This window comes from Myripristis murdjan, chromosome 2 (assembly GCF_902150065.1).
Source record: "Myripristis murdjan chromosome 2, fMyrMur1.1, whole genome shotgun sequence".
NCBI classification, from domain to species: Eukaryota; Metazoa; Chordata; class Actinopteri; order Holocentriformes; family Holocentridae; genus Myripristis; species Myripristis murdjan.
Window position 1 is genome coordinate 11,730,001 of NC_043981.1, and position 24,825 is coordinate 11,754,825.

Genomic DNA, 24,825 nt, shown 5'->3' on the forward strand with positions numbered 1-24,825 from the left:
AAATGTGAATTACTTATCAAATAGACAATTCAGCTACCAATGAATGAGCAGTAGTATGCATGTGATAACATAGATTGAAAAATAATCCGAAGTGATACCTCTTCTCTGAATAGACAAGCTAAGCCAGTGTGCTGCTGTTAGCCAGTGAAAAAAGAGCAGAGTGGCAACTCTTCACTTTGTTACACAGTCTATGTCAGTGTGCTGCTGTAGCCTGGAAAGTTTCTTTGCTTTTGCCAGAAGGATTTTTGAAGCCGAAGAACTTCCAAACAGCCGACACAGCTCCTCTTTTTGGTAAAAGTTCTTCAGCTTCATTTTCTGAGTCCCCACTGCTTAGAGAGTGCAACTGCAAAAACAGTCCCCCCTCCAACGATGTCCCACGACGCTACGTTCCACGTGCTGTTCCCAACGTTATGTGCGCTACACACACACACACACACACACACACCGGTATTGGGGTATCTGAAAAATTCATATCATAAAAAAAAAAACAACACAGGTATTCGGTATGAACTGGTATGAACCGGTGTACCGCCCAGCACTACCAAATATAACACATCATGTCACTTGAACTCATCGCGGGCCACCAGGAAAGTTTCTGAGGCCGTCACTTTGAGAACGGCTGCTCGAAAAGAAAATGTTACTTTAAGCCGCCGACCGGCATCTCGGCTCTGGTCTCTAAAATGAAACAAAGTGGAGGCTTGGTGTGAAAACAGAATTGCTGGAGTGGTGTGATCCGGCGGCTGTCAGCTGGGTGAGGATTAAACGCCACGGGCCTGCTGACCCGGACCGCTATAAAGCAGCTGGAGCTGAGACGCTAACTGCCTCACAACTCAACTCTGTCAGCCCGGCAGACGAGGAGGAGGAGGAGGAGGAGGAGGAGGAGGAGGAGGAAGGAGCCCAGAGAGGATGAGGAAGAACAAATGTCTGACAGAGAAAATGAGAGTCTACATTAAGTCAGTTTGTTTGTGTGTGTGTGTGTGTGTGTGTGTTGTAATTATATCAAAAGCTCACCTGGCTTCTGCCCCACCAGCGATGCCACATTGCTCTCATCAGCCACTGGGACACAAAAAAGAAAAAAAACAAAAAAAACATATTAATAATTTAATACCACACATCAGCAGCTGCATACACAACACAACACAGAACAGTATAGCATCGGTACCGGTAATGAAAATGTATGTAAATATACAGAAAAAGGCTTGGGGGGGGGGGGGGGGGAAGATGAGAGAGACTGTAAGGAGAAATGGCAAAACTAAAAGACAAAAATAAAAATAAAAGAGGGGAAATTGTGAAATGGAGGAGGAACAGGTAGAGGTGAGAGAGAGACAATGAAGGCGAACAAGAAAATGAGAAGAAAGCAACCCCCCCGCCCCCGCCGCACCACCACACACACTCATAAACACGCACACACACACACACACACACAAACACAATCTAACTAAACAGGATTGCGGTTGCAGCAGCCGCCACAGGCAGTGCACCATGGGATACAATAATAGGTTTTCATTACGCCGCCGTTTCTCTTAAATAATCCTTTTCATTTTTTATGAGGTCAATTTTCCCAGCGGAGAAACGGTGAGAAGTGAGAGAGACAGAGAAGAACAGAGAGAGAGAGAGAGAGAGAGAGAGAGAGAGACCAAGGGTTCACTCGTTCATTTGTCCACTCCTCCGTCTATCACATTGAATATTTCAGATATCACTGATCGCATTTATTTATTTTTATTCTTTTTTTTAGAAAACCTGAAAGAATGAAGCATCTCACCACAGGGTTGCATCATTTTTCCACTGAGGTGAAGATGGGACGATATTCTTGACTCAAGACATGATTCAAAACACGATAAGGGCGTCATGATTCGATACAACCATAATACAATATATTGGATAAAGGTTCTATGACAGGATTATGTTAATTTCTGTGCCACAGATTTCTCTTGCAATAGCATTTTCTTGGTAAACCGCTTTAAAAAAAATCGCTCTTTCTCAGTGCAAATAATAGCATTTTGATGGGCGGCTGGTGAAAGTGTGATAGGCGAGTTGTCTCATTGTTACTACAGCAGAAAGAAGTGTAGCCGTCACATTTTTGGATTATAATATAGTGAATTTTGATAAAGTGAACCAGCCCCTGCACTGAGGCCACGAGGGTTTGGGCAAAATCAAATATCACAACATCTTTGACCACACACCTTGACATTGATATTGCTCTGATACTGTAGGGATGACTTTTGGTACTTTCATAAGATATTCACACAAAGGAGATTTTTGGTAACCTGTTAGTATTGTGTGCATGATGGCCAAGCAGATAGAGGCAAATAACAGAACAGCTACAACAATTTTTAACACATTTTGAAAATGTCATTCATGTACTGTGATGCAGCTTTTAAAACCAGGAAAAATCAACACTTGAGCCTCATCATATTACAATATCCAAAATCCCAGATGATATCATGGTAGTGATATAATATTAATCTCAGCCCTGCAACTAATTTTCTGCTATCCTGACTTGCCTAATTAAAAAAAAACAATAATAATCAATATAAACTATGATGTTAAAAAAAACGTCCTCCACTGTCTTCCAAGTGGCAATACTAACAATCTTCCAAAAATCTGAGAAATGAACTCTAGCACATAGCTGGAGACTGCCGCTTTATTTAGTGCTTTTTCCCACCACAGCTTTTGTTTACATTTGTGCACATTGTGGAAAAAATACCATATGCTGATGAATCTGGTGCAGATGAAACTCGGCGGAGCAGCGAGGATGACACGCGGGTGTCACGCTGACGGCGATGCAACAACACACATTTAGCGCGAGCTAATCGTGGGTTCATTTTCAGAATAATTCATGGCGGCTCAGCACGGGGAGGGAGAGGTGTGTGTTTTCTGTACGATGTGTGAGCCAACAGACTATTTGCTAAGGCAGCCGGGATCAATACAGCTTACCCCCCCGTCTGTCTGTGGAGCGTTAATAAAAGCAAACCTGCTGCTAAAGCTGGGGTAACATGTGGCTGGAAGTCCACAGAGATGACTGACATGCAGGGGAACTCTCCTGGGGAAAACCTGCATTTGCGCGAAATGGGCCTTTAAGCACGGATCCTCGATATGAGGTCAGCGCCTCGGGTCTCGTGTTCAGTGCTACTGCTATGCTTACATGTGTACACACACACACACTGAGCCCACTAAACACACACACACACAGAGCTCTGCTAACTACCTTGTTTCAGCTCTGAGCCTTTGGAGAGGGAACGGGTGAACAGAACCAGAGAGATAAAAAGAAAAAAAAAATAGATTGAGATGGAGGATGGCCAGGGATTGAGACAGAAAGAGGGAGAGAGGTTGTGGTGTGTATTGAGGGAGCTCTCAAAGGGGACAGAAGAGAAAGTGTGTGTGTGTGCGGACCACCCCTGTCCGCAATAAAAGCCAATCAGCTTGGGTGGCAGAGGCGTGTGCTGCAGGAAGAAAGCCAATCCACTGAACCTAATGAAGCGGGATTGGAAATCAGAGAAAGAGAGAACAGAGAGAGAGAGAGAGGAGAGCGAGAGCAATGAACCCATCAGCTCAGGAAAGCAAGAGAAAGAGTTGAGGGAGGGGAAAAAGTGCTAAAACTAGAAAAAAAATGGAGGAGATAAACAAATATGGAGGAAGACAAAAGATGGGAGAGAAAGAGAAGAAAGGGAAACGGAGGGAGCGATGCCTTTGTCCCAAAAGCCAGGGATAACAAGGGAATGCAGGAAAAGTATCAAAGAGAGAAAAAAGCGAGAGATAAAGAAAGATGAAAGGAGTGGAGAGAGAGAGAAAAAGAGAGAGAGAGAGAGAGAAATGAGAAGGGGTCAGCTCAGGTTAATACCAGGAAATAAGCCCTTTCCTTCTCACCTTCCAGACACACAGAAAGCCAGGAGATTGGAAAACCTCACGCCTTTCATTCAGACATGAAGAGAAAGGACACACACACACACATGTAAACCCACAAATAAACACACACTATTGCTCTCCATCTCTCTCTCTCTCTCTCACACACACACACACACACACACACACACAAAGTCTCTTCATCTAGTCCATAGGAAAGCCCCTGGGTTTATGGATTCAGGAGGTCAGATCCCTCCGGGCCACAGGATAATAGGAGAGGGCGACATATCACAACAAAGGAATGCACTGATAAGGGGACATGTGACCGGCACTGTGTGTGTGTGTGTGTGTGCATGTGTGTGTGTGTGTCTAGATCCATAATTAGACTGGTGTGTTTAATCACTTTAAGACGGTTGACACAATGATACGGTTTATATTTGTGTTCTTGCCCCAGAAAACAGGCAACAACGGACTTCTTTGAACCAGTAAGGGTCTGTGAGTGTGTGTGTGTGTGTGTGTGTGTGTGTGTGTGTGTGCCTGTGCTCACCCAGATCCATGCTCTTGGACGTCCTGTTGCGAGGCGTGTTGTCCGTGTAGAACGCTGAGGCCAAGTGGGGCGCCTTGTGGAACTCACTGCCAACACAATGCAAAAAAAAAACCCCTTAATAATCAATAGATCAATCAATATTCAATGGCCTACAAGGGAGTCTTGTGTAAAAACTGCAAAACAACAACAACAATAATTCTTGTTAGTGACATTAAAAAAGCAAGAGAAATACACAAAATTCACACACACACACAGCTGGAGTCAGTCAATATCCTCTGTCCCAGACGGCGTGATTCAGTAAAACAACGACGTGCACTGTCTTCATTAAACTTTCCCAGAATGAGCGCATTGATGTCGGATCCCGAGGTTGGCCACATGAGACGCACATCAACGGCTGCCTCTCCAACTTTCTCTTTCCTGCCATAATCGGGTCTGCAGACGCTTAAATAAAAAGTCTACTGTATCTTCACTCTCACTCTACTGACCTACTCCGCTGTTGTCTTCGGCACAACGCGGGGAATTTGAGCGATTCGCCTCGGATTCCACGTTCGCCGTGTGAGTACGATGCATTCTAATGATTCAATTTGATTTTGCAGATCCCTGAAGGCTAAAAGGCTCCTTTTGTTTTGCTCCTGGTTGAGGGGCCTTTTGTCTACGTGCTACACTACCCTGCTGCCATAAACGTCCTACCATGCATCTAGAGGCGCTGCTAGTATCATATATGACACCTTCTGCACCATTATTAGCTTTTCAAAATACATCTAGCCTGGATATATTCATATCATTCAGTGGGTTTAACACAATGAAAAATCAAACGCCTCTCAAGGTCTGGTTTGGCGTAACTCAAGAACTCAAAAGTGTCGTGTGATCTTTTAATGAGCAAATTCAAGAAATCCAACTTAAATTGCTTTATAACTACTACTACTCAAAGTTTTTTTTTTTTTTTTTTTCTAAAACCCACAAACTTTCAAGGAAACTTGTGAGAACCCTGTGACTAAATTGCTATTTTAATGACAAATACAACCATTTGTTGGTATGTCACATAAATAATTTGTGGTTTTTCTGTGATCAAAGCGGTGACCGCATGTGGAGCTCAAACCACAAATCCCTCCGTAAAGATATGGAGGGTTTCCATTCCTTCATGTTCCTATTTTTCCTCTATTATCCTATCAACATAATTACTTATGCATAATGCAAATAGGCTACTACAATTATCCTTTGTGGTCTAAATAATGCATATGTGCACTGTAATATTTAGTGTAATGACCATCCTTTATCTCATAACACAGTGGCCCATATTAAGGACTCCATTAGAATGTAATAACTCTACATGTGTGGTTTAATATAGTCCTGAGAGCGTGTGTGTGTGTGTGTGTGTGTGTGTTGGGTACCTATGTGACGGGGGTGTTAGGGGTCGGTCTCTGTTCATTTCCTCCACGGCGCCGGGGGAGGGCGGCGGGGGGAAGTCTTCCTCCAGCTCCTCCTCGAAGACGTCACCGTAGTGACCGTGACTGCCGCCGTCGGTCGCCGCGGGATACGCAGCTGAGGAGGAAAAACAAAACAAAACAAACAAACAAACAAAAAAAAAACAGAGGATTTTATTCATCAAGATGGAATCAAAGCTCTCATTTTGGAAACGCACAAAAGCTGCAATACAGAAACATGCTTTACTGTCTCATTTTTTTTTTTTTTTCAAATATCTTTGATTTTGCTGGTTATTTTCCTAAAAAAAAAAAAAAAAAAAAAAAAAAAAAAGTTAGAGGAGTTTGATTGAATTGGTTTTCATTTCAGTCCTCAAGGCAATAAAACCTAAAAGGGACGGCAGACATTTGATATCCACTCCACATGAATTATTTATTTATATTTTTATATTTTTATATCAACGACATTAATCCCAACCGTTGTGATAAAACAGGGCACACAGAGAAAAATTTAAATACAGACATCAGACAGAATGAAAACCGGCTTGCCCTTGATTTGGGTATCAATACTGTCAATGGCGGGCAAAGTCAGGCAATTAGACAGCATTAGCTATACATCACACACACACACACACAAATGTATTCTCTAAACTTCACACACATTCATGCACGAACCCGAAAACGAGCCACACACACACACACAGGCACACGTAAAGCACATTCAAACACAAATAAGACACACATGCAAATAAAACCACACACAAGCCCCGTTCTTTTTTTTTTTCTTACGCCCTCTTCCTACAACATTTCCATAAACTGTAAACCCAGAAAGAGGAAACAGTGCATAATTTCCACACTGTAAAGTCTTTGTGTTGAAATCCCCCCCCCCCAAGTGCCAAATGACTGTAACTGTAGTGCAGCTCCAGCCTGATGGAGAGCTGACGGAGTCTCCGGGAGGAAAACACTCTCCCTGCGTCCCAGGAGGGGGTGGGGAGCGGTGTCGGAGGGGAAAACGAACAAGGGAAAAAGGAAAGAGAGAGAGAGCGCTCAGGAATGAATTTAAAACAGTTTGTTAGTCCTCATTCTACAACGCACGCGTCCCGCACAATAGCCCGCATGCAAATCTGGCCCACTTAGACGCCGTTTCATCAGCGTAATGATTCCAAGGTCAGATCTTTTGCACATGAAAAGCGGAGCGTCGCGTTCGGGAAAAACACAGTTAATGACTTTCCCGTTCTCCTGCCATAAATATGCAGGGCCGAAAATGAAAGAGATATAAAAACGGAGCTGGGAGAAGATGGAGAAAAGTGGCACGTTTCCTTCTTTGTAATGCGGCGCTGTAAGACGCTTAGGGCGGCTGCCACAGTGGCACCGAGCCGCCCAAAAACATAACAATGCAACAATATCAGGAGGCTTGGCTGCGTATCGTGCTGTGGTGGCATTGCGCACACTTACACACACACAAACACACACACGCACAGGCAAACACACTGTGTGTACACACCTAATCACAGATCAACGCATAGCACACAAACACTGCAGGCCGACTGTTGACTATCTGAGGATTCAAATGGCCAAATACTGTGTGCAGTGGGATTTTTGGGGTGTGTGTTTCTGCACGCTCACCGTTTGCAGAGTTGCTGTACGCGTAGCTGTTGGTCATGACTGTTTGACTTAAACCGTTCATGTTGAGCTCCGCCGCTGTGGGCCTGAGGGGTCCCGAGGGTCCGTGGGGCCCCTGGTACGCTGAGGGCCCGTTGGCACCCCCAGGCTCCTGGAGCTCCTGGGCAAGAGAGATGAAGACATGGTGAGGACAAAAACAAAGGCTTTTGCTTATTAAAGGCCTAAACACAAAGGGACATGTTGAAATCCAAAATCAAAGCATAATCTGCAATTCATAAAAACTATCATGTCACTATAGTTTTATTATTTTTTTCATGACCAGTATGAGCAAACCACGTCAATATTGGCTTCTTATTAAATAAAAGACGTCGGCCAAATAGCATCCACCTCAAAAACAAACCAAGCTTTTCCCTGAATGCAGCTACAGTCTGTAAAACATAAAATTAAAGACTGTTCATTGTTCAGTAATAGTGTTTTGCAAATGAATTCCTCTTTTAAAAGGTCATAATCTATCCCAGAGTGACCACCACTGAGCAGGTGTGGCGGGTCATCCTGCCTCGAGGAGCGGCTGATTTTAACTTTGACCTTCATCGGTGGAGAGTTTTGGTGTCCAATGATGCCTTCATGCTGTTTCAGGGGCTTTTGCACCAACAAGAATAAAATTATAGTGGGAAAACATTGAATACTTGAGAAAATGTAGAGATATTGAGTTTAGGTTATGACCAGCTTCAGGGAAAAATAACAGCCCTAAAAATTTCAAACCAGCCCTGTTATCGAAGGTGCTGGATGCCAGAGATGTATGGATGCTACATGCAGATATTCTCATGTGCTCATCCTCTGAGATTATCAAGGCTTCCATAGTCGTTCTTCATCTTGGATCTATTGTGCATTATATTACTGTTATTGCGAGCACTTTCACTCCACCGCAAAACTCTTGTGCCTCTAAAAAGGCTTCTGATGAAGGTCAAAGCAAAACTTGGCTTTAACAAACAAGTACCTTCTACCATCGAATAGGTATGATTTGATTAGGATGGTGACGACAGATTAGCAAAGTTTGGAAGCAACACAAGATGGACAGCGGTGACCTACGCCAGATTTAGACTAAGTTGAAAAAAAAACAAGTAAGGCTGGTCGAAACTGAAGAGAAAACTGTTAATCTCCATTGACGTCAAAACGATGCTCAAGAAGGACTAGAGCCATGAACCAAAAATATATCATATAATTTGATTAATATGTGTGAGATACATGCTGCAGCTGGCTTAGGGCAGGATTACCAAACTGACCCAAGGGTCCCGTTATCCGAGTGAGGAATATCAGTGAGGAACGGCGGGGAATAGTTTAAGTTCAGCGTCATGTTTTCACCTCACCACTTTGAATCTACATGTCACTGTTTGAGTATGTTGTTCATATTAGGGTTTCTTGGGCAAAACCACTCGAGATGAGGGTCTGCATCTTCCTGGGTGTAAACCTGCGGCTCTGGAACATGAGGAACTTTGAAAACCTCTGGATTAGGATTAGCCGCTCGCAAAATCTTTACATGGGGAAGAGGGGAAACGCTATCGAAAATGGGAATATATGTCTGCAGGGTGGCCGAGAGGTTTCAAAGTCCATCTTGTACATATATGTTTTGGGTGATTTATCTATGTACATAATCCTTTGGAAAAAAAAAAATGCAGTGAGATTTCAGCACTGCTGTACGAAAAAAAAAAGAAAAGAAAGAAAGAAAGAAAGCGTAGACATCTCTTCATGTGTGTGCTTCTGTTGAAAAAGCCAGTAATTAAGATAATCCTGAGTGCTGCTGACAGGCGTGTTATCGGACAGCCCTCCAAAGCTACAAAGGACCCCCAACCCCCCCCCTCCCCCGCCGCCGCCGCCGCCACTCCTCACCCCCACCCCACCCCCCCAGATGGAGATAGGGACCGGCGGGCTGGTGGGAGACAGCGCTGTTGCGGGATGAAAGAGCCTTTTTGGTCAAAGAGATGGGAGCTACAGCTGTCACGCACCAACCCGAGTGAAGATAGAGGCGCGCGCTCGCACACCTACACACACACACACCTATACACACACATACACACACACACACACACACACCGGCACGTTTATTTTAGCACGAGATAAATAATCCCGAGACACGCCGCACGACAATGAAAGGCACTCCAGTATCGTCGTCATATCAAAGCAGGGTGTGTGTGTGTGTGTGTGTGTGTGTGTGTTGTATTGAGCGAGCGATGAGTCCTGCAGTCCCTTGGGTATCATTAGCACCCACCTTAGATCTTAATGTGTCACTACATCACAGCTGTCAATCACACTGAGCTCCTGTCGACGTGTTGTGTATTTTTGCTTACAACGTTGTGACAGCTTCTCTGCACGTGTCAGTGTCACACACATCAGACTGATCCCCCCCCATCCATCCATCCATCCATCCATCCATCCATCCATCCACCCATCCATCCATCCATCCCTCAGTCTCCAGAAACTGATGGCTTGCCTGAGGCTCTCGAAGCAGCCAGATATCTTAATCCCTCAACAATAACCAAATAGTGGGGGGCCCCTCTATTTTGCCAGCCCCAACCTACTCCTTCATACAAAAGGCTTCCGAAAGGCTTAGCCCTGCCTCACCCCCCGCTGTGTCACCTACCTCACCCACCTCACCCTGCGACTCAAATCCAAGCCGTCTGCACTCAACACTCGTTTCACTGGGAGAGTTATTTTAGCTGCTATGGGTCTGTGTTAGTGTAGTAAGGCCGGTCAAAGCACGCAAACACTGCAAAAACACAAAACCTTACCAAGATTATTTGTCTTATTTCAAGTCAAAAATGTCTTATTTCTAGTCATAAATATCTAATTACACTTAAAATAAGACATGATCACCTCAGAAGTAACTTGTTTCAAGTGAAAATTTACTTGAAATAAGTGAAAATTAGCTAGAAACAAGAAACACGTTTTGCCAATGAAACAAGCAAATTTTCACTTGTTTCAAGCAAATTTTCACTTGAAACAAGAGACAATTGTCTAAAAACAAGTTACTTCTGAGGTGATCATGTCTTATTTTAAGTGTAATGAGATATTTTGACTAGGAATAAGACATTTTTGACTTGAAATAAGACATAATCTTGGTAAGATTTTGAGTTTTTGCAGTGAATAAAGCTTTCTGAGTGTGAGAGAAAGACTTTGAGGAGAAAGTATGTGGGGGGAAAAAAGCAAAGAGAAAGAAGTGAGGGAAAGACGGAAAATTTTTTTTAAAGCAAATTGTAAACGAGAAGATTTTCCACTAAGTTTTCCGAGTGTGCGCCAAAAACAAAAGCCATTAAATGCCAATGAGTAAATAATTAAATAAGTGAAACGCCAGGTAGGTGTGTTTCCATCGGCTGCGGCTCAATCAAACGAGGAGGCTTCTTTAATGCCAAACACCCACCAGAAATATGGAAGGGATTTTTAAAAAATGGATTGGTATCGGCCAAGTTATTGTTCTTTAGCACCAGATAATATTTTGGCCGCGCTTCATGATTTCATCCAAAGATGCAAACAAAGAAATGTGTTTGGTGATATTCACATGCACCAGCAAATAGTAATATAATAGTATTACATCAATGGAGAACTTAAGGGTGTCCACTTCCTGTTTTGAACTTAAAAGCAGTTACTCTCATATTCGGAGTTCAAATCTCGTTTTTCTTCAAACAAGGCCAAAAATCTGCGAGTGCGATGCGATAATCCCACTTGTTTCAAGAATTTTCTTGAATCAAGTGTCATTTTCTTCATCCTGGTGAGCTTCTCCGGCTTAATCTGCTCTGTTCTGCTCTGGAAAAAAAATCCCGAAACAACTGAAACCGGATGTATAACACATTTTCCCAGCTCTAGTCAGTTTTTCAAAGTCGATACATTATAATTCCCCTAAAAAAAAAAAACACTTAGATGGAAACGCTGAATACAGATTGAGACGGAGAGATAAAGGGGGGAGAGATCTGGGAGGGAGGGGGGGGTTCAGAGTTTCCCCTTCAGGCGAGGCTCTTTTATCATGCTGCTTCATGGTGTGACCAGAATAAGGCACCGGGGTGTTTAGTGATGAGAGGAGAGGGACCAGGGTGATATAGGCTCCGCTTTGAACCGGCTTTGATAGCATTTACCCACAGGCTTGGATGACTGACACACACACACACACACACACACGGGGAGTGAGGCACAGATGAGACGGACATGCCACAATGGGCAGGTCAATTCCAGTCAACCCAGTAACCCCACTGTTGTCTCTGTCTCTCTCACACACACACACATTTGAAGTGAGGCGTGCACAAGATGGATACGCTATAATAGGCAGGTCAATGCCAGTCGACTCCCTAACCCTGTTGTTTCTCCCAGACTCACTCTCTCTATCTATCTCTCACACACACACTCTCACACACACACCGTATCAATGAGCATCTGCCTCAGCTCCTAAACGTCCCTTTTAGCTGTTAAACAGTCCGTCTGTCATGCCTCAGTCTGGCTGTGAATGGACAAGCTCAAGCAGGAAACAGCTGTCCGCTCCCCGCCGCCTCTCCCGCTTGACGTCTTCATCGGGCCGCCCGCTGGTCTGGAGTCTGCGCCGCCGCTCGTTCGCGACCGACGCCGACATTTGCACGTTTGCCCGGAAAGGATTAAAGAAACTACCAACCGGGAAATTCATATGAACATTTTTGTTTTGTTTTGTTTTGTTTTTAGGGGGGTGATAGAGGACAATTACAAGCATAAAAATAGTGATTTCGAATAAAATAGTAGATCAAAACAAACACATGGTAGAAATAAATAAATAAACAAGCACAGTCCTGAATACTAATTCAGCTCATTTGTCAGTTTTCATTCGGCATTCATGTAATATTTTCTTTATTTGCTACACGGGTGGCGTGCCAATTCACTGAGCAAACTTGAAAGCCTCAATGTCAGTCATGTTTTTACTCTATAAAAAAAAAAAAAAAAACACATGAAAAAACTATTGCTATTATTTAAGAAACTATTTCTTGGAAACTGATTTCTTTTAAAAAAAATGGCTTAAGGGATAATATGTGAGGTTTCTTAATGAATACTTCTCATTTTGAGTCGTTTAGCTTTTGCAAAATGTGCACCGAATTCTGCTCGGAGTGACGCAGCAAAAGGCGGAGCAAGCTGAGGAGAACATGGAGGAAAAAGAGATGCACATACCGTTTAGAAGCGAGGGATTAAAGAAGTAAAGGCAGCTGTTAAAAACCCCAACAGAAGGACAAACATAGACAGGCATGCAGGAGGCTTCAGATTAACTTTATTTAACAGAGGAGAAACAGGAGGGTGAGACAGGAAAGCACAGAGTACAAGCGCCATTAAAAAAAAAAAAAAAAAAAAAAAAAATCAGGAAAAAAAAAGTTAAGGCAAAGTTAATTTGTACACAAAACAGGAGAGGAGATTCAGTCTCTGCAGAGGGGAAGATAGCCAGCAACTTGAGATAAAAGTGAATTAAAAAAAAAATAAATAAGTGAGTTGAAACAAACGTTAGGACAGAAAGAAAAAGGTGCACATGGGAAAAGATTTACTATGACACTGAGTTTCTCAATACAGTGAGCTAAAAGATATTAGGAGTGGTTTGTGATCTTGGCAAAAGCAAAGCATTTTACATTTAAAACATGATGTAAACCAGATGCTGGAGTGCGGTTACGTCCTTTGAACCATATTTTAATCTGGGGATTTCACATAATCTTTCGGATTTTCCTGTTTAGTTTTTTTTTTTTTCGATGAATACAAACGCGCTCTTTTGCTCATGATGGAACTCGCCGCAGCAGCCCCTTTTGCACAAAACCCCCAGTATATAGGTTTTATATAAAGATTCACACATAAATACACTCCCTCACACACACACACACACACACACACAGGTTTCGTCAGGGCCCACCGGAGAAGCGGAGGTGGTGGTGGTGTCTGCTCAGCGCCCGGTTGTGTGCGTAGTTGTGTGTGTGCAAGTCCGCTGTGTACCCGTGTGTGTCCGCGAACGTGTGTGTGTTTCGGTTCACGTGGCCGCCTGCGGGGATCCTGCTGTGTGCGGGCGGCTCTCCGTACATCTGGCCCGCCATCGCCCGGATGTTCTCGGCGTAACTCGGCCCGCTGTCTTGCCTGTGGATGTGCGCGCGCGTGGATCTGTGCGCGTGTGTGTCGGCGTGTCGCTCCGGGTTTCCCTGAGCGTCGGCGCGCGCGTTGTCCAGCATGTGGACGCCCTGCATGTCGGCGAGTGTTCGACTCCGCGCATGTGTGTATCCGTACCTACTCCTGTTTAAATTCCCCCCCGCGACTCCCTCTGTGTGTCTGTTTAAGCTGCCGAGCGTCCGGCTGTGGGACACGTTCCCGAACCCGAATCTAGACCCCGCTCTTTGGACATCGACTCGAGTGTGTTCTCCTTCGCCGCAGCTATCATCCGCCTCACTGTGTCTGAACCCGAACGTGTACTCGCTATGCCGCTCCCTCTGGTGAAACCCGTAGGTGTATCTCGTCTGGGTCTCCCCGGGCTTTTGTGCGTAGCGCTGCCTGTGGCTGGGGGGCAGCGGCTCCGACGCCCGCCTCCTCAAGGTGGGGAGGAGGGAGGAGGACCGGCGAGGGGGAGGCGGCTGCTGCCGTTGGTGCACAGGGAGGAGGTGGTCACCCGCTCGTACCTGGTTGCCGGCGCCCGGTTGGACGTTGGGTTGATGGCTGATGCTGCTGCTCGGTCCAGAGTGGTAGCCCATCTGTGACAGCAGAACATACATCGTGTATAATTACGTGCTAAATCATCAACTTGAGCGCTTAGTAGGTTAGTCAAGTGCAGGAATTTATTAAACTCAAAGTTGACTTTCATTAAGCCACAGAAACCCATTCATTTAAAAAAAAAAAAAAAAAAAAAAAAAAAAAAAGGTGGATTTTGGTTTAAGTATTAAATTGCTTGGATGTCATTCAAACTGATGAGATTAAAACATGTTAAAATAATCACTCTTGCATTTTTTTTTTTTTTTACAGTGAATTAAATTATGCTGAAATTATTCCACATGCTCCCAAACTCCAATTAGCAGCTTGGAAAAATTGTGACGACCCCCTAACCAGAGCATCCCTGCAACAAGGTGCAGAAACACATCTGCCTTCACCTTGCAGCTCTTCAAAAGTGCACGAATCTAAAAGAGCCAAACAAAGTATTCGGCTACTCTTGGAGAAGAATCAGCTAAAAAAAATCAATATTAAAAACCAGCGCAGGGGATCTGGCAAAGGCCGCTGCAGCAGAACCATATTGCTTTTTCAAATTGAAGTTTTCTCATTAGCTCAGTTCTTCTCATTCATTCCGGCCCTGCAGCAGCAGCCAGTGTGGCGTCCATTAACAAGACACTGCACCCCAAACCCACCCACCCACTCACTGCACAGAGAGCCTCCCTGCACCGACATCCCAGCTAAACGTTGAAACGGTAAAACGGCCTGCTAAGTTCACTTCTGGAAAAAATACAAGCTCAATGCAAAAAAAAAAAAAAAAAAAAAAAAAAAAACATACCCTCAACACCTAAATGTTCTATACAGCCACTCTTACCAAGGGAGCCTTTTTCATGCTTTTGCTAAACTGTGTCCACATTGTAGGAGGGCTGGAGCACTGCATTACTAATCCTCACTAAAATAGCTGGGCTGAGTGCTCTTTGGATAAAAGGGTTGCCTTTTTCATGGAAAAAAAAAACAAAAAAAACAAAAAGAGCAGAATCCCACCACCACCAAAAAATCAGCTCAAACAGCTTTGAAAACAGTGAAGTGCCTCAACTTCACGTCATGGTGCCTTCCTGCTGCACTATTAGTCCAGTCATTTTATGAAAAACCCTACAACACGATAAAAATTCACAAGTTGATTACACACACAAAGACAAGAAAAAAAGTCCCTTACAAGTTCTTTGAATTATTCTGTTTACACATGCATATCACACATTATCTGATTTGATATGCGCTAATTGGAATAAATGCCAGAACAGATAATTGACTTAGCTGACTTTTTTTCTTGTCTTTGTGTGTGTAATCAACTTGTGAATTTTTATAGTGATATCTGAAAGTAAAATTTTGAACCCCTTTCCCCTGTGTGTTAAAAACAGTGTTTTTTGGTATTATATGGTCACATAGAGGTGATTTTCAAAACTTTCCACCAATGGGATTCCTTGGGACTTTTTTCCCCTCACTCAGGACAAACTGAGGATCCAAAATCAGTCGAGTTTGCTTCTCTTGCAATTTGTCCTTGGTTGACCCCAATATTGGCCTACTGTACAGAAAACGTCAATAGCAGGAAGATAGAGCCTGTCTTTACCTTTACTTATTCTGTAAAACCATCATTATCTACAAGTTAATTAATTTAGTGCTGAGTCTTGAATTAAAAAACAACTGGCAGTGAGGGGAAATGATTGCAAATTAGTGCAAATCAACAAATATGTCATATCGAGACGGATTTTCTTGATCGTACAAGCATGATCTGCCTGATTATGAGATTCTTGTTTGCAGAAAATTCATTCAAAAAGTGAAATTTCCCTGAAAATAAGTTACCTTAAGCCGCTGGTAGATTTCTTTACTCGATGAAACATGAGGAAGTTTCCCACCGTGGTCCATGAAATTTCCATGCGTTTAAATAACTCAGCCAGAGATTTCATGACCTAAAAATGTCATTACTTCCTCGTATTTTAATGTTGTTTTTTTTTGGTTTTGTTTTTTTTTTTTTCTAAATGGGGGAGCAGTCTTGTTTTTACTACAGATGGGCTTACTGGGGATTAAAAACAAGCTGAAAACCACCAGCGAGCGTGATGGATATGTAAAACAGGTTGGAGGACACAGCCAGGCGTGTACTCCTGTAAAGTGACCCATATGTAAAACTCCCCGATGGGCCGTCCCGCCCTACCTGTGCAGCTGCTCGTAGCAGCACCAGCTGGATGGTGCCCCTGGCGTTGCCCTCTGACGACATGGAACGTCTCAGCGTCTCCATGGCGGCGTGGTTGGAGCGGCCGAGCAGCGAGGCGCCGTTCACCGCGATCAGCTGGTCGTTGACGCGCAACCGTCCATCCTGATGGGACAAAATGGGACAAGAAGAATAAACCCAGACTCTTTTTTTTTTTTTTTTAACCTGATATAGCAAATCTGTTTGATGGTATAGATCACAGAAAATGGACTAATTTCAAAAATAAGGCCACATTTGCTGTAAAGATCATAGTAAATAGTTTTTGCACCTTTTTATTTTCTGGTTATTGTTAAGACGTGACCGCTAGAGGAGAAGAGAGGTGTACTGAAGAGTGTATTTTTCCTCAGGGGAGAGGATGTTTGCTGCATTTTCATGCACAACATTACAGCGCCTGATACTGATATAACATTAACCTTGTGAAACCTGAGCACATCACGGGCACCCAAAATTCCCTTTGTTGCTTTGAAAGAAACTGACTTTGGTCTGTGAACTTTGCCTATGAGCATTTTTCTGCTGCTGAACAGCACAGACTTTGAAAAATAAATGAAAACCCCTTTGCAGTACAAAAGAAAGAAAATGTCAAAGCAAAAAAATAAATAAAAAATAAATAAAAATCCTAAACACATTTTAAAAATATAAATTCATTGTAGCGATTCTAATTATTGAAATTGCTACAAAGTCCCAAAAAATTGGCCGTCATTGACCAAAGTAACAATTTTTGCAATTATCAAATATTGTTGGAGGAAATAAGGGGGATTTCTTTTCAGTTTAAGAAAAGACACAACATGGAGTCTGTAAAGGCTCAGTCACTGACAGTGTCAAGGGAAGATAGTGGAGCCAAGCAGTGAGGAAGAGAAATTCAGTTGTGTGGTTGTGTGTGAGAAAGAGAGAGAGAGAGAGAGAGAGAGAGAGGGAGGAGTATAAAATGGAAGAAGGGAAAGCAAGAAAATTGTAGAGTTAGCAATCTATCGAGAGCAGGGAGAGCCACGATAAATACACAGAGCAGCTAATGGAACAGCCTCGGTGGGCACTAAATCACTTCTAAGTGTTTTAAATAGCAGCCTCTTGTAGGCAGGCAACGCAGAATCGTGCCCTGGAGGGAGAGAGGGAGGGCGAGCAAGGGAGAGAGAGAGAGAGAGAGACAGAGAGACAGAGACAGAGAGAGAGAGAGACAGAGAGGAAAAGTAGACTGAGAGGAAAAGTGCTACACTGAGAGAACAGATGTTTAAAAAAAAATGTCCAATAGAGATGGGGACAGTCACACACACACACACACACACACACACACTAAAGACTTCCTTGGTGTGTGTGTGTGTGTGTGTGTGTGATGATCAGTCCATTACGGTCAGTGGTGCCCTCTGACCCCCTCTCATTAACAAGGCACCGTCTGGACTGACCCTGTGTGCAGACTGGGATGGCACCGCGCACACACACACACACACACACACACACACACACACACATGGCCACCCAACATGCCAAGCACTTTGGTTTACTAAAGGCTAGCACACATAAATTTCCTGTGTTTGATCTTCGCGGCAAAAATCGGTGGCATTGATTTTCTCTGATTTTCTGTGATATTTCCCACCAATTTGCTCACTGGCAGAGTGAGCGGCGCCGTCAGTGTAAATTTAATTTGCTTTCTTTATCGTATTCTTTGAAATGATTGTACAACAGAATCAGGGATCAAGTGAAAGAAATTTTTTTTTTCCACCATAATTGAGGCCCCAGGCCCTGACAGCAGCCGAAACTCTTTAATGGAAAAAGGTTAGATCTCTCCATGACTCTTCCCCATCTCCTCCCTTTGTTGCCTGCTGTGTGTGTGTGTGTGCATGTGTGTGTGTGTGTGTGTGTGCGTGTGTGTGTGTGTGTGTGTGTGTGTGTGTGTGTGTGTGTGTTTGTGTCAGTCACTCTGGGGAAACCCGGGTCCCTCCTCCATCCCGGCCTGGCACAGCACAGTCTCATTACCCGGCCCCATAGCTGCTTTTCATTAGCATGCATCAACATCTAGGAGGAGACACACACACACACACACACACACACACACACACACACACACACACACTTGCGTACTGTGCGCCTGCTGAGTGTCTCCACTCTCCACTCTTCAATTTTCTTTTTGTGTCTCCTTATTCAGTCTCTCCATTGTTGTCTGCCTCTCATTTCTTCCATCCCTCCTCGCACTTGTCTTCTCCCTCAGATCGCTTTTCTCCCTCCCTCGCTACTTTCCGTCTCTCTCTTCCTCCTCCCTGCTCTATCATTCTCCTTCACTCTGCCTCTTATGTGGCGTCCTGTCCCAGAAACCTGCTCCGCCGCCAAACAGAGATCTTACTCCGCCATTCTGTCAGAGCGCTATCCGAATTGGCAGCTGTCGGGGGGAAAAAAAAAAAAAATACTTCTGAAGGCACTTTGGGGAGCCGATGCCTGGCCAACGCTGATCCCAGACCAGCCGTTATCTACACCCGCACACTCAGCTCTGTGCCGCCTTTTCATTCGGCGCTGATCTGGGGATGGCGGTGGGAGGGGTCGGGGGGTGCGAGCAGCTCTGAGGGTCCCAGATACGGGAGGCCGAGTGGAGGCGTCTTTAAAGCGGCGAAATGGGATGTTGTCGCTTCCTGATGCGCCCGCACTTGAAGATGGCTGCTGAGCGATGCAGATAAGGCGGCCGCCGCAGCAACGAGGCGATGAGGCGACGAGGCCGGGGGGTCGAGGTCAGAGGACGGGGGAAGCCGGGCGGGCCGCGGCCTCGGAGCCGAGAAGCGACAGGAAGTGAGATAGAGAGGCGCGAGGGGTGAAAAGGAAGAGGAGATGAGAGGAGGCTTCAGGAGAGGAAGGGTGGAGAGCTGTCGGCGCGGGGGAGGAAAGGAAGAGCGAGGACGAACGAGAGGCAGGCCGCAGATAAGAAAACACAAATAAAAGCACAACAGCCCACATCCTAAGTTAAACCCGGGTTAGTGCACTTTAATTCTGTGTCTGTCTTAACACATCTCTTCCAAATGTGACCTGATTTGCACCTGCATTTGTTCCCGTTTTTACAAAAAATGCACAGCAGCGGGTGAAAAACCACCACATATCAGCACTGCTTGTTTCTTGCCCTGCAAAAAGTCCAAATCTTACCAAGATTATTTGTCTTATTTCGAGTCAAAATGTCTTATTTCTGGTCAAAATATCTCATTACACTTAAAATAAGACATGATCACCTTGAAACTTAGCTTGAAACAAGTGAAAATCGTCTAAAAACAAGTTATTTCTGAGGTGATCATGTTTTATTTTAAGTGTAATGAGACATTTTGACTTGAAATAAGACAAATATTCTTGGTAAGATTTGGACTTTTTGCAGTGTGGGGTCTGATGCATTCTGGGTGCTATATAGAAACGCTTTTGTTCAGCGTGTGGTGAGTGGTCGCTCTTCAAAATGCACCATCCATTTTCACTTGCATTTTTTTTTTTATTTCATTTACACCATTTTCATTTGCAACATTTCGTGTTACAATCAAATATCAAATCCAAGTGTTTTTTTTTTTTCTTTTTCTTTGCTTTTCTGTTTTCTGGCATCTTTGGCGTCAGGCGTTCGGCGCTGTGGTGTTTTTGCACGCCGCTTCACAGGGGAAGTTGGCACGTGTCAATCAGACATTGTATCTGCTACTGTGACATCTTTCATTTGGATTTTCTTTTGATGAGGGTTTAACATCAGTGGGTGGCAGACGGAGTGTATGACAATGTAAAATCGTACACAAACTCGGTATAGACTGAAGGAAGGCTGTTATAGCAGCTGTGAAAGGTGAGGAAAATACGACTTGAAACCAGATTTCTTAAAAACAGCCGCCGCCACACGTCTTCTGCATGAAGGACGCGGCCTCTCTACCTTATATGCAGCTCCTCCGTGGATGATGGACTTGATGAAGATGCCCAGGTCCTCCCCGGTCTCCCTGGACTTGTTGCCCTTCAGGCTGACGCCCAGGCCGGCCGACCCCGTGTCGTTGAGCGGGATCTCGTACATCAGCTGTTCCCTGCCGTCCTCCATCACCAGACCGCCAGCGTCCTCCCCTTTCTGGCAGACGAAGAGAAAGTAGGAGGAATCGAGAAAAACACTGAATTTAAATGGGTCCATCTGGCATTTTTTTTTTTTTTTTTTTTTAAGTTTCTTTCCAGAAGTTTGATATTTTGTCTCAATGCTGCCTGTTATTCTAGACAGGAAAAGCCCTTTCATACATACAGCTAATACCTGCTTTACATAATGACTATATGATTGCTGACAAGAGCAGTAGAGCAGTGTGTTATAATGCACACTCTTACACCACAGCTATCACACTGAACAGCAAAACGGGAAGGGGGGGGGGGCGAAGAGAGAGGGATTAAATAGTCAAGAAGGGAGAGAAAGAAAGACAGAAAAAGGGAGCAAAAAAAAGAAAAAGTGGAGCAGGTGTTGTGTACTGGAAAGGGAGATGAAGGTAGCGAGAGAGAGAGAGAGAGAGGTACAGTAAAGAGGTTATTCCATTTGGAGATGAAAGGCGCAGACAGAGAGCGTGCCATTTCTAAAGGAAACATAATAACCTTTTCATACCTCCTGCTGGAGCACAGTGGGAGGGGGAGGGGGGGACGGAGAGAGAGAGGGAGCCGGCGAGAGGGTGAGGGAGAGGGAGGAGGAGGAGGAGGTGGAGGCGCAGAGGAGCATTTAAAAGTAATAACCCATCCCTGAGGTATACCCGCTTCTCTTATTCACACCCTCCCCCCCTTCCCTTTACATTACTTCCTTCTCCCTTCTAATCTCTCAATCTCGCCGTCTCTCCGTCCTCCTCCAGCTATCTCTCCCTCTTTCTCAATTTCTCTTTCTCCTCCTTCTCCCGCCGCCACCGCCGCCGCCACCCCGACCTCCATTTAACGTGAGCGAAATCACTGGGTTGGCGGCAACAGCGGCGCTGCTCTGCGAAAGTGAAAAGGACGGAGAGAAAAAACGTGACAAAAGAGGAGCCGAAATGTCCGTCATTAGGATATGACAGCATGGAGAGCCGGGGAAATGAGGGCCCGTCCAGGAGGAGGAGGAGGAGGAGGAGGAGTCTCAGCGCCACTTCACTCCTCTCTGAGTCTTATTTTTCTTTTTGGACGGGGAGGGATGGGAGGTCTGTGGGTGTGCATGCATTTCGTACTTGTTTGAGTGTATAACGGCATTGAGAGCGTAAGTCCCGGAAAGCCCGGGAAAATACGTCTTTGCACGCGCGGCACGCCGTCTCCGTGACAGAAAACAGCCTTGAATGCATCCCAGCTGTTAATATGAAGCATATAGACCGACAAATATCACACGTTTGTTCACATGTATGATCCACAGAGAGAGAGGGAGAGGTAAAATGAGAGCAAGAGAGAAAAGGCTGACATATAACAAGCAACTATCTGCTTTCCACAATAAGCCATCTTATAAAGCTGAAATGTCAAAGGGAATTTCTAAGTGATATATGCATATATAAATATATACATATATACATATACCAGCCATAGCAGCTATCATGGTACCAAAAGACAGAGTGAGAAGCCACAGCAGGATTGCGAGAGCCTTACATCAGGCTTAGCGCCTCCCCCGTCAACTGAATCAAGAATCCATGTTTGCATTTCCTTCCTCTCTCCCAGACTCTCAGCGTGACACGGGGAAGGGGGTCCGACATCTCCACGCCGTGATTTTGTGAACTGACGCCCACAGGTGCGCTCGTGACGTAACCATCCACTACCGAGTCCCGGCTCCCCGCGTCAACGCCCGCCTGTGCTGCTCGTCCTGAGCGCTTAGTTAAAATCAGAGCCTGCAAATCAGCCTCAGGGCGGTGGAGTCACACAGCTCGCAGACAGACGGCTGCTCGCTGAGGCTGAGCAGTGAGACGGGTTAACTTGGGCCACTTTAACACAAAACATGCATGGGTGTTTTTACCCAGGACTACCTGCTAAAGAAAAGAGGGCGATACTGGATTGTATATTTCATCTCGAGGTGAAGTTAGCAGGTGATCCATTTATTGTCCAAAGCAGATAATTAGTAATGTAATATATTTAATTATACAATAAAAGAAAAATAGCTTTGTCTGTTGCAGGGTTCAGAATGATAAAAAAAAAAAAAACCTAAAATGCTGCCTAAGCTGTTAACACTGAGCTCAAACTCCAGATGGTAGCAGGATTTCAGCTCGGTGTAAAAGGAGTACTAGAAAGGCCGTCCTTACAGGGTAAAGGAACACCTTTTATACTGCTGGACCCTGATCAGACCCACTGTATTAGTCAGTGCTTTTAGTTTGGATTCCAGTTTGGCACGAGCTGAGTGCCTGATAATTGCCTTTCATGCAGTGCTCAAGTTAAATTGCATGATATGATCATGACAAGATAATTCAAGCACAGTCTATCTTTCAAAAACATTAAACCCACAATCTGCCCGGGCCGAACAGAGGAGCTTCAGTGTGCGGCTCGTTTTATCAACAAGGCCATTTTAGAGGGCTGTTACCCAATACCAGAGGAACGACAATGGCGGTTCACTACTTCCTGCTTTAAAGACACTTGAGAGGACTCGAATGGCAGCCTGGGAGGTTTCCAACACTTTGTGGCTGCAGTAACATAGAAGGCGAAGGTGGCCAAAGCAAAACACGGCATCCGGGGGCTCTGGGAATCGAGTGCTTGATAATTGCCTTTGGAAGATGTGAAGGTGTGAGCACACTTGTACATGTATTGTCAGTGAGAAACCCACGCACACACACACACACACACACACACACACACACACACACACACACACGCACAAACAGAGGATGTTTATCTAATGAATCCCACTGCTGATTTACATCCACTTACGCAACGAACTGAAACTCGATGGTGGTCCACAGACGTGCACACACACCCACACACTCCAATATTCCCTCTAATGCCCTCTCCTTGGGGGCAGATTGGGACCCTGGGGTGGTTGAGCCCCCTGGCTCCGCTCTGTGACCCCCCCCCGCCCCCCCTCACATTGTAGCCCTCAGCAGTAGCTCTTTAACAGGCTTTTAGGCATGAGAGGGACCACCCTCTTCAACACCCAAATGAGGAGACAAAGAGGAGCTTTTTCTTACCCAGGGGAGGTGGGGGGGGCGGCGGGGCGGTGGGGAAGGTTGGGGTGGGTGGGGTACACAACGATTACACACAGAGCCTTTTGTCGCTGAGGATTTCTAAATGGGGGGTTTCAAAGCGCCGGGATTAGCGGCGAGAGCGACATTCAATTAAGATGAGATCTCGCCACGCTCGGAGACGGCGGTGGAGCTGCCAATTAATCGCCTTAATGTCTGCCTCTACGCCGCTTTACACCTTTACCTCACAATGGGGAGAAAGGAAAGTAAAATGCCTGATTGAAGGATAATTTTAGGTGGGTGGGTGGCGGAGGGGTGGTGGTGGTGGTGGTGGAGGGGGATGTTAATGAAAACGAAAGGGGAAGTGGGAAGCGCAGGAGAAACGAGCATCAACCCTTAAGCTTCAGCTCTTAGAGACAGAAAGACAGAGGAAGAGAGGAGGAAAGAGGACGTCCAGAAAATGAAAGGCAGGTACCAGAAGAGGTCAGGCTGCCTGTGAACGAGGGCGACTTCGCTCTCTGCCAGCTGAACTCCCTTCCTGTGAGCTGGCCTAGGCTCGCTGGCAGCTGAGGGTCAGCCATGTGCAGGGCGACCTCTCCATCCTGTCCTCGCCAGCTCACAATAAACATCTTCACTTGCGTGCACACACACATACACGAGCAGACGTAAATGCACACAAATGCAAACACCCCACATCGCAAAGCATCTGTCTGATTGATCTCGGCCCCGAAACAAAACGAGGCCCCCGTGAAATAATAAGAGCGCCGAGTGGAAGAGGCGCCGAAATGCTGACAGGAACGAAAATGTGATTAGAAGTTATCGCCTTTTAATTACTCGGAGTGCGCGTTGTGTGAGTGCAGGAGACGGGGGAGAAAAATCACTGTCCTTTTCTATCCTAATAATTAGTCTAATTCAGAGGCTTTGCTGTCATTCTTCTCAGCTGAGCGAGACCGGCGAGCGCTCTCACAGAACCACACGCTGCCTATAAAACATCAACACACACTCTGGTCAAATGAATCGATCGGCAGCACAGATAGCTCTTCAAAAGTTACTTTTTTTCTGGAAGATCAAGAAGACACAAGTTTAAGGCAGCGATTATGGAGACTACCCTTCACTCAGATGACCCACTGAGGCGTCCAAGGACAAAACACTAAATCAACTTAAATCCAGAGCCTCTGTTATGGATCTGGCTATGACCTCTGACCTCCATGCATAGGGGACAAAGAGAACAGAGGAACTTCCCTTCAGGGATCAATAAAGACGATGCTAGGTTGGTGATTCTATTTAATAATGATTTCTTTAAATGGAGCATTTCAACTTGATTTGAACTTTCTCCTCCCATCCCAAACACAAATTTTTGCATCATCGGTGAAGCTGCAGTGGCCACTA

The 24,825-nt window shown here is 45.0% G+C and overlaps 1 protein-coding gene across 2 annotated transcripts in view; it reads right to left on the reverse strand.

Annotated features, from left to right (window-relative positions):
- pard3ba (par-3 family cell polarity regulator beta a) overlaps positions 1-24,825 on the reverse strand; it is a 177,102-nt gene that overhangs the window by 84,487 nt on the left and 67,790 nt on the right. For both annotated transcript variants that reach the window (XM_030073126.1, XM_030073117.1), the window contains 7 exons: positions 20,235-20,420; positions 16,313-16,474; positions 14,082-14,153; positions 7,438-7,594; positions 5,782-5,932; positions 4,391-4,476; positions 1,012-1,056 (listed from right to left, as the gene is read on the reverse strand). In XM_030073126.1, coding sequence (XP_029928986.1) covers positions 1,012-1,056; positions 4,391-4,476; positions 5,782-5,932; positions 7,438-7,594; positions 14,082-14,153; positions 16,313-16,474; positions 20,235-20,420 — 859 coding nt within the window. The remainder of the gene's footprint in view (positions 1-1,011; positions 1,057-4,390; positions 4,477-5,781; positions 5,933-7,437; positions 7,595-14,081; positions 14,154-16,312; positions 16,475-20,234; positions 20,421-24,825) is intronic.